We start from the raw sequence: 17,241 nt of genomic DNA, 5'->3' as shown, positions 1-17,241 counted from the left end.
GATATTTACATCCCAACTTATGCTTCCATTTTTCTCCCACTTCTATTTCTATTTATTTTTAAACGATATTTACATCCCAACTTATGCTTCCATTTTTCTCCCACTTCTATTTCTATAAAATGCAAGTTATAGTAAAACTAAGATGTACTATGCTGAGGTGTGCTCTTGTATCCTCTTTTATAAATACTAGGGGTATACCGATAAAGATTTTTGGGTCAATACTGATGGCCAATTATTAACTAGCCACATTGACCGATACCGATCCAATTGCTGATATGCAGCCCAGAAGCTTGGAGAGCAGCATCCATCTGTGATGGCTAAGGGACATGGTGGAGACAAAGGGCATGGTGGGGAGGGGGCAGATCAAGACCCCCATGGTGAGGGCAGGAATGGGGAAGGGGCAGGGGTTGCCCAGCTGGGGCGGTGCATAGGATGGAGCCACGGGCCTCTTGAATGGTTACGGCATTCTCCCATGCTAACGTATAACATCTGCTAAGGAATTCCATTAGAATATGGCTGGGCCTGTTGGAAAGAGTGGATGTTATCAAATACCTGACATTGAAATTTGTGAAATTATTTCAGAAAGGTATCATGTATACTTTGTAATTTTATTACTTATGTTTACAGCCACTAAGGCTACCAATATCACTGAAAAAGTGTTAGGCTCAAGGCAATTTCTTACACATGTTTACAGACCATATTGTTACATAAACATGGATGGTCACTCCATCTAACATTATAAAATTTATAAACAAATGACAGAGGTTATTACAGACCACTCCAGTAATGGAGTAAAAAATGTTTTCTATCTGTACCAAGAGGAAGCACTTCTGTAAACGTTATAAAAATAAATTTTATCAAACTCAGCTATTTATCTTTGACTTTCACACACATCACAATGTTTTACCATGACAAGTCACCTAAAACTATTAAGGAGCTTGACATGTTCAATAATTTTTTGTGTAGATTGCAAAAAACATGTTTTTCTTTCCTGTTTTCTACTTACACATTCTAGCTTCTGCACACAATTTTCTCTCTAGCCATAACATAAAGAAGATTTAAAAAAAAAAAAAGATGTTTGTAGACACAAGCAATGTAGGAGATATATTTTTAGGGCATCATCTGTTAGCAACTTCAGACAGTTTTGAATAAAATCAGAAAAAAAAAATATAATAATGGATATTTTTCATTCTTTCAGACAGTTCCCCTTCAATACCAGACAGGAATATATTGTACTAAAGTTAAATTTTTATTTCTTGTTATTCCATAATTCATGCCAGACCTAATGAAGAATCTGAAATGACATTTTTAAGGGATTAACAGAGAAGTGAGAAGAAAACCAAGAAAGTAGAATTACAGAAAAAAAATGGAGAATGACATTTCAAGAAGAGCAGTTAACTACCTAGACCTCAGCCCTAAAAGAATATACTAACCACAAAAATAGTGACTATATTATAAGAACTAACTTCAAACGTACTAAAGCTATTTTTGCATTCAGTGCCCTAAGTATAATCTGTGAAGATAATATATATAAAACACTTGCAGAAAGTTTAATATACATTACATTTGTAAGAAGTGTTACATGTGACTTCTTTTTTTTTTAATATAACATCACTGACAAACTGCTGGCTCTATAAGCTGGTTATATAGAAGAGGTCACAAGCAGCAGCCTCAATCTTTGCCTTAATTCATTTCCTTCAATTTGCCCTCTTAGGTGCACCTCTTTGTTCATCACCTCCCCACTTCTTTTGGACGCTCCAAAATCTGCATACCAAGTTCAACAGCAAAGTTTCTATAGATGTATGATGCCTACTTGGCTCTTTACATTGTAACAAGGAAAAAAAATGTCTCCCAGAATCTGGCAAAAGAATGCCCTCTCTTCTTACAGGCTTGAAAGAACAAATTTACAATACCTCCAGATGATATTCATCCTGTCCTATGAATGTCAATATATATTTTCCGTTTCTATGCGGTTACCCACAAAAGTCCTACACTGCTTGTTGAGGAATTAGCAGGGTTAGAGATTGACAGCCACAACTAACTGATAGTATCAGACAGAAAAGCTTTTTATTTAAAAATAATTCTTGTGAAAGACTAATCCACTGTCATTTTCAAAAGCACAAAGGAAAATGTTCCCTTCTTTCAGTGAAATGTCAACCAGATTCAGCTTAGCCAGTATATTAGAATATAGATATCTTAAATACATATATTCAAGTATACTATAGACAGTCACTGTCCTCCTTGATGATCAATGGAGAGCCACTCTGCCAGCTGCCTCCAGGTAAGTCTATGGGAAGGGGTAAGGGAAAACAGGCAATGCAAGGGGGTGAAGAATGAGGTGGCCATGGTGAGGGAGGGAGTGGGGCAGGGCTGGGGGCTCATGCCCCTCCACATTTGTGCGCAGGACAGGGAAAGATGTGAGCTGCTCACTGTGGGGGTCAGGGCTCTCCACCCTGCTGCCCTAGTCCCGGGGGCCTCCACAGTGTGGGAGGGTAGAGCAGGGCAGGGGGGACTTGGTGTTGCTACTGCCACTACCACCACTCCCACCAGAAGTCCCATGCAAGCCATGCTGCCAAAGTGAGACACCCCCTGCCCACTCAGAAGCACAACTCTGCACCACCATGGAGAGCAGGGACCAGGCAGCATGTAGCCACTAGGTCTCATAGCCCTGGCAGCTGGGGCCCGCCTCTGGCAGGGCTGGGAGTGGGGGAGGGCAAGGGGCACCAGCAAGGCGGGGGGCGGGGGCTGTGGGTTAGAAGTGAGGTTACTGGCAAGGCTTGTGGGGGCGGGGGGAGTGCCTTGGGAGTGAGGGGCAACAGCATGGGCAGGGATAGGGCACAAATTTAAGGGTTGCTCAGGGCCACAAAGCAACAGGGGGACAGCTGTACCTAGACCCACAACCTGGTGAACAAAGGGGACAGGGGAAGCTCTGATTTTCCACGATAAAAAAACCAAAATCAAACACTAAAATACACAGGTATTTAGAATTTTTTTTACTGTAATGATTAAGGCACTGATAGGCTTCTAAATTGCTTTAAAATGTAAATATATGAATAAAACATTGTGTTCAACTGATACCTACATTATAGATAGATAGATAAATAGATAGATAGACAGACAGATGGACAGATAGGTATTAGTGGTGTTTCATTTTAATCATACATTTTGTTGTTTGGGGCTTTTTTTAATCAGAGAATTTGGGATTTTTAACAAAGAAAACCAGGATCCCTGCTCATCAGCCCTTCTCTCAATCTATTAAGCTCTCTTTTCATTCTACTTGTCAAAAAGTTCCTGTAACACTAGGTAGACACCAATCAGTACTGCCTGACACTTCTTTCCAGACATCTCAATCAGTATAAAGTTCATTGGCATATTTAATGTCTCTTTTTAGCTTCCTAGACTGCTTTTCCCAATTCATTAAATAAGCCAGGCACTCAATTTTTTGTGTCCATTTTTTATTGAAAACTGGCATTTTTCTGAAAAGTGGCATTTTTCTATTATACTTTCTCTAAATATTAAATGGATATGAAGCATAATTTTATTTTTAATTATAACAACAACTTCTTATACTAAGTAGCAAAAAACTATGCCTGCCTACTCCAGTAAACCATTTGGACTGCCAACCATTTGTTGAGCCAGGTGCTTGATTATCCTTTTTTAAATTGTTGCCTGCTTCACTTAACTATATACTTTGTGACAGCACTGCAACCTCCCCTTTAAAAGGGTTTTTAAACACCAAAATAGCTGAAGAAGTTATACTTGCTTACTTTTAAGTATTTTTCATATACAAATTAATATTGTTGAGTAATAAGGTCTATAGACTTTATTCTTTATCCTGCCACAAACGTACTGCATCATCAAGGCCAAGTTACTTTACATCTGTCCTTCATATCCACCATCCATGACATGGAAACACTATCAACCCTTTTTTATTAAACAACAACAAAAAATGTTGAAATTTATGTTAGAAATTCACCTTAAGAGATATACTAGTGATGAATGATACAATAAAGTTTAACTGAGAGAGAACGACTGGGGTAGCAGCCTTTTGAGTGCTGGGGAAGCAAACAAGAACCATTACTGCAATTGGCCATGCCACTGCCACTAGCAGCCAACGCTGCTCCAGGCACCACTGCTGCTCAAGGTACAGATATACCTCTGTCATTTATTTACAAATGGTTATGAAAGAAATTAATTTAATCTTATTCCATTTCTGTAAAGCAGATACTAGTTAACTGTGCAAAATATAACATATAGCAGCAGTTCTTAAATGTAAGATTTACTGATAAACAAAATAACTTATTTTTTTAGAAGCTTTCAATGCCATAAGTGTTTGTTAAGTATATGAATGCTGGTTATCCTTCTGCTTTTCTGTCAATTACAAAAGATAATGCTATAAACTTTAGTATTTTCACATGCTGTTAGAATTCCAGGGCAGAACATGCTCTTGAAACTTGAAAGGAGGGATAATTGTTTAAAAAAAGGGAAAGTGTCTTTCCTCATTTGGAATAAAAAAAAAAGCTTCCATTAACTGTACACTACAGGAAATTATAAAGAAATTAAACTTGCATTTTGAACAGCAAAAGGAAACTGAACACCAATACTAAAATTATAATATAGTGACACCACAAAACAGAATGCTGACTAGAAAGATTAAGACAATTAAATTGGAGTCAAGTTCAAACAAATACAGTACGTACTCCTAATTGCTGAGCAACCCATGACAAGGCTAAGTAGCACTTTCTCACCTGACCAGGCTGTAAGACCTAGTATCACAACTCCTAAAACAAACCTTGAGTGATTTTGAATGCATATGGACTTAAATTTATTCATAAACGGATTTTGTAATGAATATTCACTTCACATTAGAAATCCAGATACACTTGATTTAAAGTTTAAGGTCAAGTTTCTGGGTATAAATAGGTGTTCATTTATAGAAGAGAAAACTTTTAAGAAATTCTATAGTTACAGGAGCTAAGCAATGCATAGGCAATCTTTCCGTGAGAGCAACTCTCACAGAGGAGGTCTTCCAGGTGTCAACAAGGAAGTTCTTTCTCCTGGACCGGGGCATGTTTCCTCCCAGAGAAATTAAATGAATGTTTGTACATTCTAATTTCTATGGCGGGAGCAGTGATCCTCCCATAGAAATATAATACCTGTACATGGCCTGGTTGAATTAGCAGACAGTTTATTTTATTGCTTCACTAGTTATATAGTTCACTACTACATGGTTATCAACCCTAAGTGATAAATGACTAATAAGAAGAGAGTTGATAGATTTAAGATGCTGCGGTTCTTACCCTAGTATCCAGACCTTGTAATCCTTCTTCCTCTCACTTTTCCATGAGGAAAGGTGTGGGGAGGAAGGGAGGGAAAAGTATCACTATACACCAAACACCTAAGCAGAAGACATGGGTATTAAAGTTGAAAAGGCAGGTGCACAAGAGTCAGAAAATTCAGAAAACTTTTCTCCCACATAGATTATAGTTTCATAGCTGGTAGGGTCGGAAGCCAGTCTGTCACTGGTCATAAAAAATGAGCAGATGATCAAGTCTGACCCCCCCGCCACAGGCAGGAAAGAATGGTGGGGGTCAAATGACCCTGGTAAGGTGATTATTTACCCTCCTTTTGAAGATCCCCAGGGTAGAAGCGAGCACCACTTCCCTTGGAAGCTGGTCCCAGATCCTAGCCACCCTGACTGTGAAGCAGTGCTCCTGATATCTAGCCTGAATTGACTCTCTGTCAACTTATAGTCATTATTCCTTGTTACTCCTGGTAGCGCTCAGATTGCCTGCTGGTCCCCCTTGGCCAGTTTGTAGATGGCCACCAGATCCCCTCTCAACCTTCTCTTGTGGAGGCTGAACAGGTCCCATAGCCTCCACTTGTAGGGCCTGCCTTGCTGCCCCCTGATCATGCGAGTGCCCTCCTCTGGACCTTCTCGATGCTGGCCACATCCCTCCTGAAGTGCAGTGCCCAGAACTGGACACAGTACTCTCTTGATTTTTTTACTTGTTATGTATTTCATGGTGCTACTGTATTTCAGTAGCAGATCCATGCATAAAGGAGACTATAAATGCCTGCAGGTTAAAAGTAACCTTTCTGTTCCCAAGTGCCATAAGGAAATAAATGTTATTACAGGTGAAAATGTAAAGACATTTTCTATTAAAATAAAAAGTTTCATGGGAATGAAGTTATGTTCCCTAAAAAACAAAAGTATTCTTTTGATAGGCTTCTAAAAAAATCACGCTGAAGGTGCTAGCAAGGATTCCAGGTTTTTCTCATAAAACTTTCAGATTTAAAACAATGACATCAATTGCAGCTTTTTTATATAAAAGCAAAAAAACCCCAAACAAACAAAAATGATAATTTGTTACATTAAATTAAAATACCCTATTTACTTGAATAGTCGATAACCCTGAATATAAGCTCAGCCCCAGTAATTAGATTCTACATGGGGAAACACTGCTGTCACCTTCTGTTGTACTCCCCTGCCCTCCTCAGCCTGGCTCCTATCATTAGTGGAGCCATGTCCTCCACGAGGTGAGGCAAGACCAAGTTGTCCTGTGCCTCATCTGCATATAAATTATTGGAGCATCCCAGGACTCATGAAAAGAACACCCAGTACCAATCGCGAGTGGTGGGCTAATCAGGGCATGGATCCTTTGGGGGGAAGGGTGTTAATATGGAGTACACATACATACAGGCAGTCCTGTACATATAAGTAGCTGCCAAAGTGATGCTCAAAAGTGGGTTTATGAAGTATCTGTGCTAAGCCTTGCATCAGTTTCAAAAAAAAAAAAAAGGGTAATATGCATCAATTCTGGACAAACTGAAGCCTATACTGACATTTTAATTTCAAGGTTATTGTTTTCAAATTTCCTCCACATATCCATGTGCTCAGGGAGAGCAGGGTCTGCCAGCAAAGAGAAGGGGAAGGGCCTGTCAGGGGAAAAATTTGGGAAGAAGCAGAGAGCAAAAAAGCCACTTGACCTCTCAAATTTATTTTCCCTGCTATAGCAGTGGGAGGGAGGGAGAGTCAAGGCAAACCTCCAATAATTAGATTCTATACCTGGAAAATTATAATAAATTTATAAATTTTCCATATATAGAATCTAATTTGGGGGGTGGGGGTTGTCTTCAAGTAAATAAAGTCTTATTAAGATGGACTGCACGAACCTATGTTTGTGGTAGGTTCCCCTCAGAATGCTTGCCCAATAAGGGCTATGAGTTTTATAGTCATGCTCAGTGTTGGCTTCATTTAAATCAGCCTAATAAGCTGATTTCTATTACTGAGCACATGCTGGTTTCGGCAGCAGTTTAATGACAGACAATGTATTTAATGAGGTTTCCTTGTATGTAAATAACAGAAAGAACATTTTTCCCCATGCTCATTGGGGAGTGGGAAGGGGACCTCATCTTGTATTTGAGTAAATACTGGCAGTTCTACTGGAAAGCAATTAATAATTAGCTATATAAACTTTCACAAGAGGGTAGTTTAAAATCTCTCGGCAGTCATGTCCAAGAGTTCTTAAGTCTGCTAAGCCAAAACAGGAAATATTTCAATGAGGAATAATCTGAACCTATCAATAAATGACTGTATGCAAAAGCATGATGCAATATTATCAGTTTAAACAACTAACCAGTGCATTACCTTCAAAAAGTGGGGTTTGCTGGGGATTTTTTGTTTCTTCATCTGTAATTTTACTGGATACAAGTAATGATTTTATATCATGAACACATATTAGGGACATGCAGTAACTGAGTAACTGTTAGCATCATGATCCAAAAGGTCAGTTTTTATAAAACTTACAGTTCTTTATGTTTGTCCTCTGCCAGGATTTGGTCATTTGGCTTTAGCCCATACCTAAAAAAAGAAAAGATAGTTACGCACTTTGGTGTTTATCAGAATTATTGGAAAGAAACTTCATAAATCTCAAACCAGACAAAATAAAATGTAAAGATTTGGGGGTTTTAGGTTTTTGGAATATAGCTATCATCCTGAAATATTTATCTACTAAAATGTCCCTTGCATGAATGCATCCCCAACAGGGCTCTGTACCCCAGATTTCTGGTTTTTGCCACATACTCCCTCCCCAAATTGCCAGCCCCTCCAGAAGCCACACAGGCTGGATGGAACAGCTGTATGGGCTGGATCTTTGACACCCCTGCTCTAAACCATCCTAGCCAGGTTAAAGAAAACAAGATCTGCTTGCCAAATTTGTTAGCAGAGGCTATTAGATACAAAGAGATCTGAATTCTGATAAGAATTCTACATTTCTACATTTCTAAATTTCTTTATAGTTTAGTTTTCAGATAATTTACTTAGTCACAATTTTAGTAGGTCTATAACAACTTAGCAAAGCCAAATTTAGTTCAGATTAGAAAAGAATAAAGCATCATGAATGTTATTTCTTACAGTATTGTCTTCTTTCAAAGCTAAATCTTCCCTGCCAGTGAAGCCCCCTGAACCATTAATCTTTTCATTGAATTTTCTTGAACTCTCTTACAGAGAATGTAATCACTATTTAATGCATGTTCAAAACTGAAGAACTGGCCTTTTAATTTGCCAGGGTTGCTGAGAAACAAGACTGTGATGTAGTCTGCCACTGGTCATAAAAAATCTCTTTATTGTAACAAATGATCTCAAACCTCTTCTGAACTTGATTATATTCTCCTCTTTCTTACCAAACACTATACATTTGTTGCCATTTGGGGAACAATCACAAGTATTATGTTAACAAGACCAAATCATGAAGATCTGTGAGCCTGCAATGCTGAAATCAAGAATTCCTGCTCCAAAAGTAATAAATTTAAAAAATAGACACATAGTTGATACTTTATCAGTAACCTTTTTTAGAAACAAAATACTGAAATAGAACTACATAGAGTCATATGAGCTGCAAGCCAATGCTCTTATGTAGACATGCACAAGACTTAACAAAGTTATCAAAATAATTTCTTCCCCACAGTACATTAAACTACAGATTCCCTGAAATATGAACTGCTTGTTATATTGGTTTTGCTTTATTTTTGTTTTCTCATTCTATTCCCACAATCTTAGACACAATGGCCAGATCATATAACCATGAAACCCAACAATTTCCTACACTTAAAGCAAACCTAAGGGGTAGTAACAATAGCATTCTGGAAGTTTGTCAGTACAGTTGGATAATCCTTTTGCCAAACAAGTGACAGGGATACTGTATGATTTTAATACTAATGATTCACAGCAAATCCTACTAGCAAGTTCAAGTTGGTTATTTTTCCACCACTATTAAGAAATAATTTTTATTCTGTGCAACTTTTTATTGGGTACTTATATGATCCCTTCATTAGTTACCACAAAAAAATATTACACTAGCAGTCCAATCAGAACACATTGACGCCTCCATACAGTCATTATGTGTTTCTTTATGTCCTGGAATTTGTAAAAAAATCAATAACTAGAGTGCTTAATTGAAAATACTCCTCATAAGGAAAGATTATGACACTTCATTTAATCATTTTCCACCATCTAAAAGAGATACTGTATAATGGAAACTAATGATCCTTGTCTGTAATTAGCATTTTGGCACTGATACTCTGAATGGGACAAATAGCTTAGAGAGATAGTGCAGTTTAGATAACATGTAAGTTTCCAAAGCCTACCACTTCTAAGACCACATTAATTATGCACTGTGGAAATAACTTCAGGTTCAATGTCAAGATTAGGTTTGTTACATGAACCAATGTTTGCTCAAAAGCTGGTAACAAACAACTGTCCTAAGACCCAAAATAAGCCATTTAGAGATATGATCAAGCATATGGAAAACAAACAGACTATTCACAAAGGCTGATTTCTTTCAAGTCCTTCTGTGATTTGGTTCTACCAGTCTAAATAAAAAGATGGAGAAAAAGAGTGTATGACATGAATGCAGAGATCAGATTCAAAACCACATGCTCATGTATGCTGCTTAGGGACCTATGTTTAAGCCTAAAGAGCTATCCAGCAAAAGCAGGAAAAGGTTAAACTTTAACCTAACTTAGAGTTACACCCTACATGTTTACCCTACACCCTTCTTTAATGCTCACCTGGTGCCAGGGGACGACCAGGACATGAGCCTTCAGGCTTGACACTAGAGCATCATGTGCCAAGGAGTCAGGAACAGGCAAGATCAGGAAACAAGGGTCCAAACTAGAGACAAGTCAAGCTATCATGAGCAAATGGGTCAAGAGATCTGTAACAGACTGAGACTGAGGCAGAGCAACAAACAGCAAGCAGAAGTCATGACTAGTCACTAGCTAGAACAGAGTCTGGCAATTATTTCGGGTGGAGGGCCGCTTACCTAGTTTTGGCAGGCTGTCGAAGGCTGCATGGGTAGCCCTGCCCCTTGACAGGTGTCCTGCCCCTTGGTCACCATCTTGACCCAGCTCCATAGAGCCCCTGCTGCCTGGGATCCTGTGCTCTGCCACACTGCTCCGGGCCCCACTGGCACTGGGACACCAGTGCAGGCCCCGTGCTCCTGCAGGTTCCCGCACCTGCTCACTCCCAGTGCCCCCCAGCCCCACAGTACAGGCGGGGGGGCAGTGCTCATCCCTGAGCACGGAAAAAACTGGTTCCTTGCACACCCCATGGCCAGCACTCCCTGCTGCAGGCACTCGCAGCCCACACGGGGCTGTCTGGAGCAGGCACAATCAGCCCCACGGGTGGTGCAAGCAGCTACAGTACAGGGCGCTGCCCAAGGGGTAAGCAAGGGGCTGCTTTTCCCCATGCTCAGCACCAGCTTGTAACCCGGCCCCACTGCCAACCTGGGCCCCAGCTAGCTCTGGGCTCGTCCGTCGGGGCTCCACACGGTAGCAGCAGCTCTGCCCCACCCCCAGCTTGCCATGACGGGCAGCGTTTGCTACTACTGCCTGCCCAGGGCTCGCGCTCTGGGCAGCCGACAGGCGGTGGTGGCAGACACTACCTGGTGCGACAAGCGGGGGGGCTGCAGCTCCTGTCACCACACTCATCCCCGATGGGTTGCCAGAGGGCAGGTGAGGGACTGCTTTTCCCCCACCCCATGCTCAGCTTTTCCTGGGCCACTTTTCCCGGCGCTCCTTCCCTGCCCAGGGTCCTCCCCCGCCCTTCCCCCCCCCCCACTTACCTGAGGTTCCAGCGCAGGGCAGCCATCTGGTCCCAGGCCAGAAGCCTCTGCTGGGGCTCCTGGCTGGGGAGGCGGGGCCTCTGCTGTTGTGGGAGCCCATCAGGCTTCCCCTGGGTCCTACTGCTCTTGGTTCCTGTCATCTTTGACAGGAACCAAGGGCAGATAAATATTCATTTCCTAAATTTTTTAGGGGCCCCGCAGACTAGACAGAACGCCCTCACAGGCCGGATCCAGCCTATGGGCTGTACTCTGCCCACCCCTGAGCTAGAAGATCCAGAGCAGGAGTTGTAGCTATAAGGGACTGGAGTGGTCACAATCATTCAAGTAAAGCCACAAGACAAAAACACAAGACAGAAGACAGCTAGCAATCAGGAGCCAGGGGTCTAAAGCCACAACCTGGTGATCAGAGATCAGGAACTAGGATTGAGGCTGGAGTTAGGAACCAGGAACAAGGATTCAAGCAAAGCCTAGAAACCACGAGCCAGACAAAGAGGCATCTGCCCAATTGAGCAGCCTGAAGAACACTGAGATGTAAACTGCTTGGATCCAAGCAGCCACACCCATGAAAGTAACTCAAGCCCGCTGCAGATAGTTAGGCCCAACTCCAGTAATCAGGGCTACCTAAAGGCCTAAAACTGTTTCCCATCCTGGCTCTTGCCACATTGTAATGAATTAGATCAGCCTATTTTGCTATCACTGACTAAATCAGGTTCAAATTAAACATATTTGCCAACTCGTCTTTGTTCAAAAAGGTAATTCCTGGACTAGTGAAAAAAAATAACGTGAGAACAAATATTTTTTGCAAATATATTAAAAATGGTCTTTATAAAGGGACAGATTTCTCAGTGGCAGGAGGACCCCCTCTGGAAGTGGCTTTTTGTTAAGATGAAAATGCTATGCAAATCACTTTTGTGAAGATACCCTCAGAAAAAGCTTAGCTACTCAGTGAGTCCACCAGTACATCCTGAATGAATCAGACAATGTTAAGATGTCACAAAATACTGTAACTACTGTGCTAGACTATAGTTTAATCAGTAAGAGGCCCTTTAAAATATGGACTTCATCATGGAGTTCTGCACAAGGTCTCTCCAGGGCCCCTAACCAACACTAATGATTTCAGGTGGAGCAGAGGTCAGTCTATGGCCCATGGGCCAGATCCAGCCCAAGGACAAATGGCGGTGACTGGATCCTAATGCCTGCCCACTTCTAACCCAAGTTGGATCGCTGCAGCCTCTCTGCCAAAAAATTACTGCTGACCGCTGGTACAGAGCCTCGCTGTAGGTCCATCAGAAAATATTTTTAAATGATGATTCAGGGTTTATACGGTTAACTCTTAAAGTGATATTAGTCACTTTCATCTTCCTTTAAAAAAAAGAAAAAGTGTACTTATCTGTATGTGCTTTTAATAATTAATTTATAAAAACTAGGACAGTGAGCATCAGGAATGTCTGTGCTTACTTGTCTATTTTTCAGACAGTCAGCTTCTCTTTGACACTCCAAGAGATCTCTCAGGCTAAAAAAGCCCTGTCTGAGGCTTACTGTAAATCTGCTGCCATGGTATATTTTTTCCCATTTGATGAGAAGCAGCATCAACATTTGTGATCAACAGACACCTAAAAATATTTACAGCTATCATAGCGTATTTGATTTGGAGTTGTTCAAAACCAGCATTAAGACTTACCATTACGCTTGGTAACTCCATTTTTTTTTCATTTCCTCAAACCTGGTTTACCCAGAGAGAGAGAAAGTAGTGACTGAACTGCTTTAAAAATATTGGTGAAAGAACTGCTTTAATTCATTTAAGATTTTGGCAGCTTTGGCTATTCCCATAATCACTCTGAAATTCTAAAGTAGCCTATTATATTCCATGAATGTTAAAGAGAATTACTAGCCTAAAGCTGAAAATCTGAGTATTAAGGATTATAGCACATTTATATCACTACAGTAAAGCCATTTAGCCTTAGCTCTACAGGCTGAACATTCCTTTAAAACACACACACACAAATAGCATGCATTATATGAATTCTAGCAACTAATATAAGTAATTTAAACTAATGCCCATACATCCTGCCCCAGATACCAGGTCTCAGACATAACCCATTTCCTTAAAAGCCCAAGGAAAAAGCTGCAGAATGACTTGAAATGTATCTGTCCCACTCAAATTGTAACTTCATAATCCTGCAATCACCTCTACCCCATAATTTTATCCTCAGTCTTCTTCCTGTCCGACCTTGTTCCTGTACAATCCCTTGAAGTCTCTACTTGCACTTTTGACTCCTCCCTGAACAGCACATTCCTGTCCTCCGCACTATGCATTTCTGATCCCAACTATCCTATGTCCATTACTCCCTCCTGCACCTCGTAGGCTACTGGATATCTCCACAGTCTGCCAGCATGCATCAGCTTCCCACTTCCTTTATTTAAGCTTTCTCTTAAGTCAAACCATTGAACAGAAAAGGACAGTCATATTATCTGATAATATGCTGGCTTCAGTCATGTGGAAAACAAAGAAAAACAGTTCAGCTTTACTAGGGTTAGCTCCATTTCCACCTGCAAAGGCTAAAAAGAATGGACAGCCATTCTATTTGAAACAATCTTCTGCCAGTGGCCAACTGAAAAATAAATGAGGAATGGTTGCCATTTTGGGAAATAATCACAAGTATTATGTTAACAAGACCAAATCATGAAGATCTGTGAGCCTGCAACTCTGAAATAAAGAATCCCCCCTCCAAAAGTAATAAATTAAAAACAATAGACACATAGTTGATGTGTATCCTTTTTAGAAATAAAATACTGAAATATAACTATATATAGTCACACACACACTTATATATATACACATATACACACATATATACATATATATTTCTATTTCTCTCTCTCACAGATGCACATGGGCAGATGATCCTGTTGGTTGCCAGAAAGAGATTCCACTTACTTTCTACTACAGGGGTGGGCAATTATTTCAGGCGGAGGGCCGCTTACTGAGTTTTGACAAGCCATCGAGGGCTGCATGACAGGCAGCCAGGGACAGATAAATATTAATCTTCTAAATTTTTTATGGGCTCCATGGGCCAGACAGAATGGCCTGGTGGGCCACATCCAGCCCACAGGATGCATTTTGCCCACCTCTGCTCTACTACCTGCTGACATGAATAAGGTACATACTGGTCCAGCATCTTTGTTACATACCTCAACCCTCTACCCAGCCTTTGGCACCCACACGCCTTTTGCCAATATCTCTCCCTCTCTCATACCCAAATTTTCATCCTGTTTCTCATCAAAAGGTGGCTACATTAGGAAAATTATTTTGTGTTCATTAATGTCACTGAACCAGTGGTGACCAGGAAAAATGACTCATAATCAAAAGACACCATTTCCCTGCACCCTACAATCTTTCCCTGAACTAGTATCTATTCATGTCCTGTCACCACCTTCATCTCTTTGCTCCACCACAATTCCTTAAAATCTCTTCCTGTTCCTGTTGCTCTCGCCCATTCTACTCCTCATATCCCCCTTTGCTCACTGCCTTCTCTAAAAAGTTCCATTTCCTGTAGCTTTACACTTTTCTTTTCACTGACAGGCCCACATATTCATGAGTCATAACCTAACCCAAGGGCAGGCTGGCTTCAGATCAACTGGAAAGGAGAGATTGAATATAGTCAAGGAAAGACAGTCACACAGCTGTCTTAACTAAAAGCATTCTGTGGCTTCAGACTCTTCACTTTACAAAAGGCAAATCTCTACCGGTTGGAAGTCAGAAAGCAAAGCATTCAAGTCTCTAATAATTAAACTATAAACATTGTGAAACTTTGGTTCCAAAGGTGAAGAGCCTCTTTAAACAAAAACTTCTCTCAACAGCCCCTTCTACCTTATTTCCTTTAAACCTAGAGCTGATTGCAACTGTGGTATTATTTTATGATAAAAAATAACACAACTAGGCAGGCCTGAAAGTTTTGAGTACATCATAGAACAGATACTTATGACACAACTACTGCTTTTTAAAAAGCATCTTAAATAAAGGAATTTGAACTCATAACAGAAACCCAGATTGAGCTTGTTTTAGTTTAGAAAACACTTTGCTTAGGACTTTCTTTCTTGAATGTGAAAGTTTTAGTGTGCTGCAGATACTTTAGCAACTCTGCACAGAATTTGAGATGGAAGTGTTTCTCATATGTCTACTTTTCCAATACTGGCTTTTCCCCAACTCATGTAGCATTTAGTTTACCAGCATCATGCCCTCTACAGATTTAAAGTCTTTGGCTTCTGTTGTTTGTTTGTTTTTACATCAGAATTGGTTTAAGTGGAGTTTAACCAATGTTGTCAGCAAAAGTCCTTTTGCAAAAGATTTCTGAGGTTCCACCTTGTCAGAATTCAACACAGTAGTAAACTCAGGGAATAAAGTTATACCACCTATTATTCAAAAGTTCAGCATTCCCTAGGCTTGCAATAATTATCATGCTTGTTTTGACATTATCAGGATAACCAGTTTATTGCATTACGAATAAGCATTATTTTTAATGTAAGCAGGGTTCAGCGTAGATTCTTCTGATTCAGCATTCCAATCCCAACAGACTGTTGAACCGAAAAGACTCTCCATAAACAGTGTGCTTAGAAATCAGGATTTTAGCAGCTACTAATAATGTAAGACAGGTTTAAGGGGCTTTTGAATTTAAGTCAAAACAATAATAGGTTTAAATGATTAAAATGGATTAAGAAAGCCAGAAAAGTTCAGTGCTCACCACACTGAGGCAAACTATGATCAGTTAATAAGGTCTGAGCTATCTGTCTAGATAGAAGCATACAGTAAGAACCTTTTCAAATCAGTATAGTTTATTGTAATTAAACCAGAGGACCAGGAACTGAAAAATATATGTAAGCATTCAGAAGTCTATGAAAATATTTTCAAAATTCTCTTTTTTGGAATGTATAATTGTAGAAGCTTTGTTCCCTCTTCCCAAGAGCTTCTTTTGAGAAGGAACATAAGAAAGCTGTAATTATTGTATGCACTACATCTATTGCAATCCTCAACAGATATTTTCAGTTCCCCTCAGTGGCAGAACGTATTTCATGTTACTCTCTTATGTTCAGGCATCTTTCAGTATTACGTCATTAGTGCCTAAGTTGCTAGTTTTATGCAAATACGGTTTCATTATTTAATCAACATTTGAAATAAAAGTGTAGTCCATGTATTGATTTGCTTATTCTTTTGAATATTCCACATTCAAGCTGTGCCATTAATCACTTAAGTCATATTTTATTGTTTATGTTCTGGAACCAGAGCCTAACTTCATGCACTGCTTCTTCTGCAACTATAAAAACAAAACAAAGTTTGTTTGAATGCATTTTAACTATAAGTACAAGCCTCGTTTCACAACAATCAAGAAAACTAACTTTGTTCACATAAAAATTCAGAAAAAGATTAATAATAAAAAAAAAAGTGTGCAAACAGACTAAGCAAGAGGCTGTTCATTCCACTACTACTTTGCCATTGCAATGGCAGAGCTTTAGTAGTGACCATGTTTTTCATCTGTGGCATTCCCTGCCTGAACCCGTTCTGCCCTGCCACATGGGGTCCTGCCTGCTGGGACAGGGAGCCTGAGACCACAGTGGGCAGCTGGCCCCCTCCCCACACAGAGATCTAGGGAGCATGGGGTCCCCCTTGCCCCTCCCCCCACAGAGCGTGTGCAGTGGTTGGAAGCTGCCCCCCCGCCCAAGCCCACAGAAGGCAGTCCATGTCCGGCCCCCCACAGACTCCATACCGGCTGTGCTGTCCATGATGGGGGGGCGGAGGAAGCCAGGCTCCACACTCCACTATGCGGCAGCTGGGGCTTGGGCGCTGCTGTGGGGGACAGGGGGCTGTGGACCTGGGTCTCTGGCACTACAGCCCTTGCAACTGGGCTGCGGGGGGGAAGGGGGCAAGGGCCTTGCATTCTGTACCTGCATTCTGTAAGCTAAGAGGACAGGGGGAGCTCTGATTTTCCATTATAAAAAAAACCCAAAATCAAATACCAAAAGGTATTTAGAATTTATCTTATTATAGAGATTGAGGCAAATTGCTTTAAAGTTGTAAATATCTCAATAAAACATTGTGTTCAATTAATGCCATTATATA

The 17,241-nt window shown here is 40.5% G+C and overlaps 1 protein-coding gene across 2 annotated transcripts in view; it reads right to left on the bottom strand.

Moving 5' to 3' along the window:
• ADK (adenosine kinase) overlaps positions 1 to 17,241 on the bottom strand; it is a 560,564-nt gene that overhangs the window by 498,206 nt on the left and 45,117 nt on the right. Inside the window, exons 1-2 of one of the 2 annotated variants that reach the window (XM_019555562.1) lie at positions 13,357 to 13,457; positions 7,811 to 7,864 (exon numbers count right to left, since the gene is read on the bottom strand). In XM_019555562.1, coding sequence (XP_019411107.1) covers positions 7,811 to 7,864; positions 13,357 to 13,442 — 140 coding nt within the window. In that variant the 5' untranslated portion in view covers positions 13,443 to 13,457. Of the gene's footprint in view, positions 1 to 7,810; positions 7,865 to 13,356; positions 13,458 to 17,241 lie in introns of those variants that run through there. The other variant, XM_019555561.1, reaches the window with a different exon arrangement.

This window comes from Crocodylus porosus, unplaced genomic scaffold (assembly GCF_001723895.1).
Source record: "Crocodylus porosus isolate Cpor-Errol unplaced genomic scaffold, CroPor_comp1, whole genome shotgun sequence".
NCBI lineage: Eukaryota > Metazoa > Chordata > Crocodylia > Crocodylidae > Crocodylus > Crocodylus porosus.
This window is presented reverse-complemented; position numbering and strand designations above follow the sequence as displayed.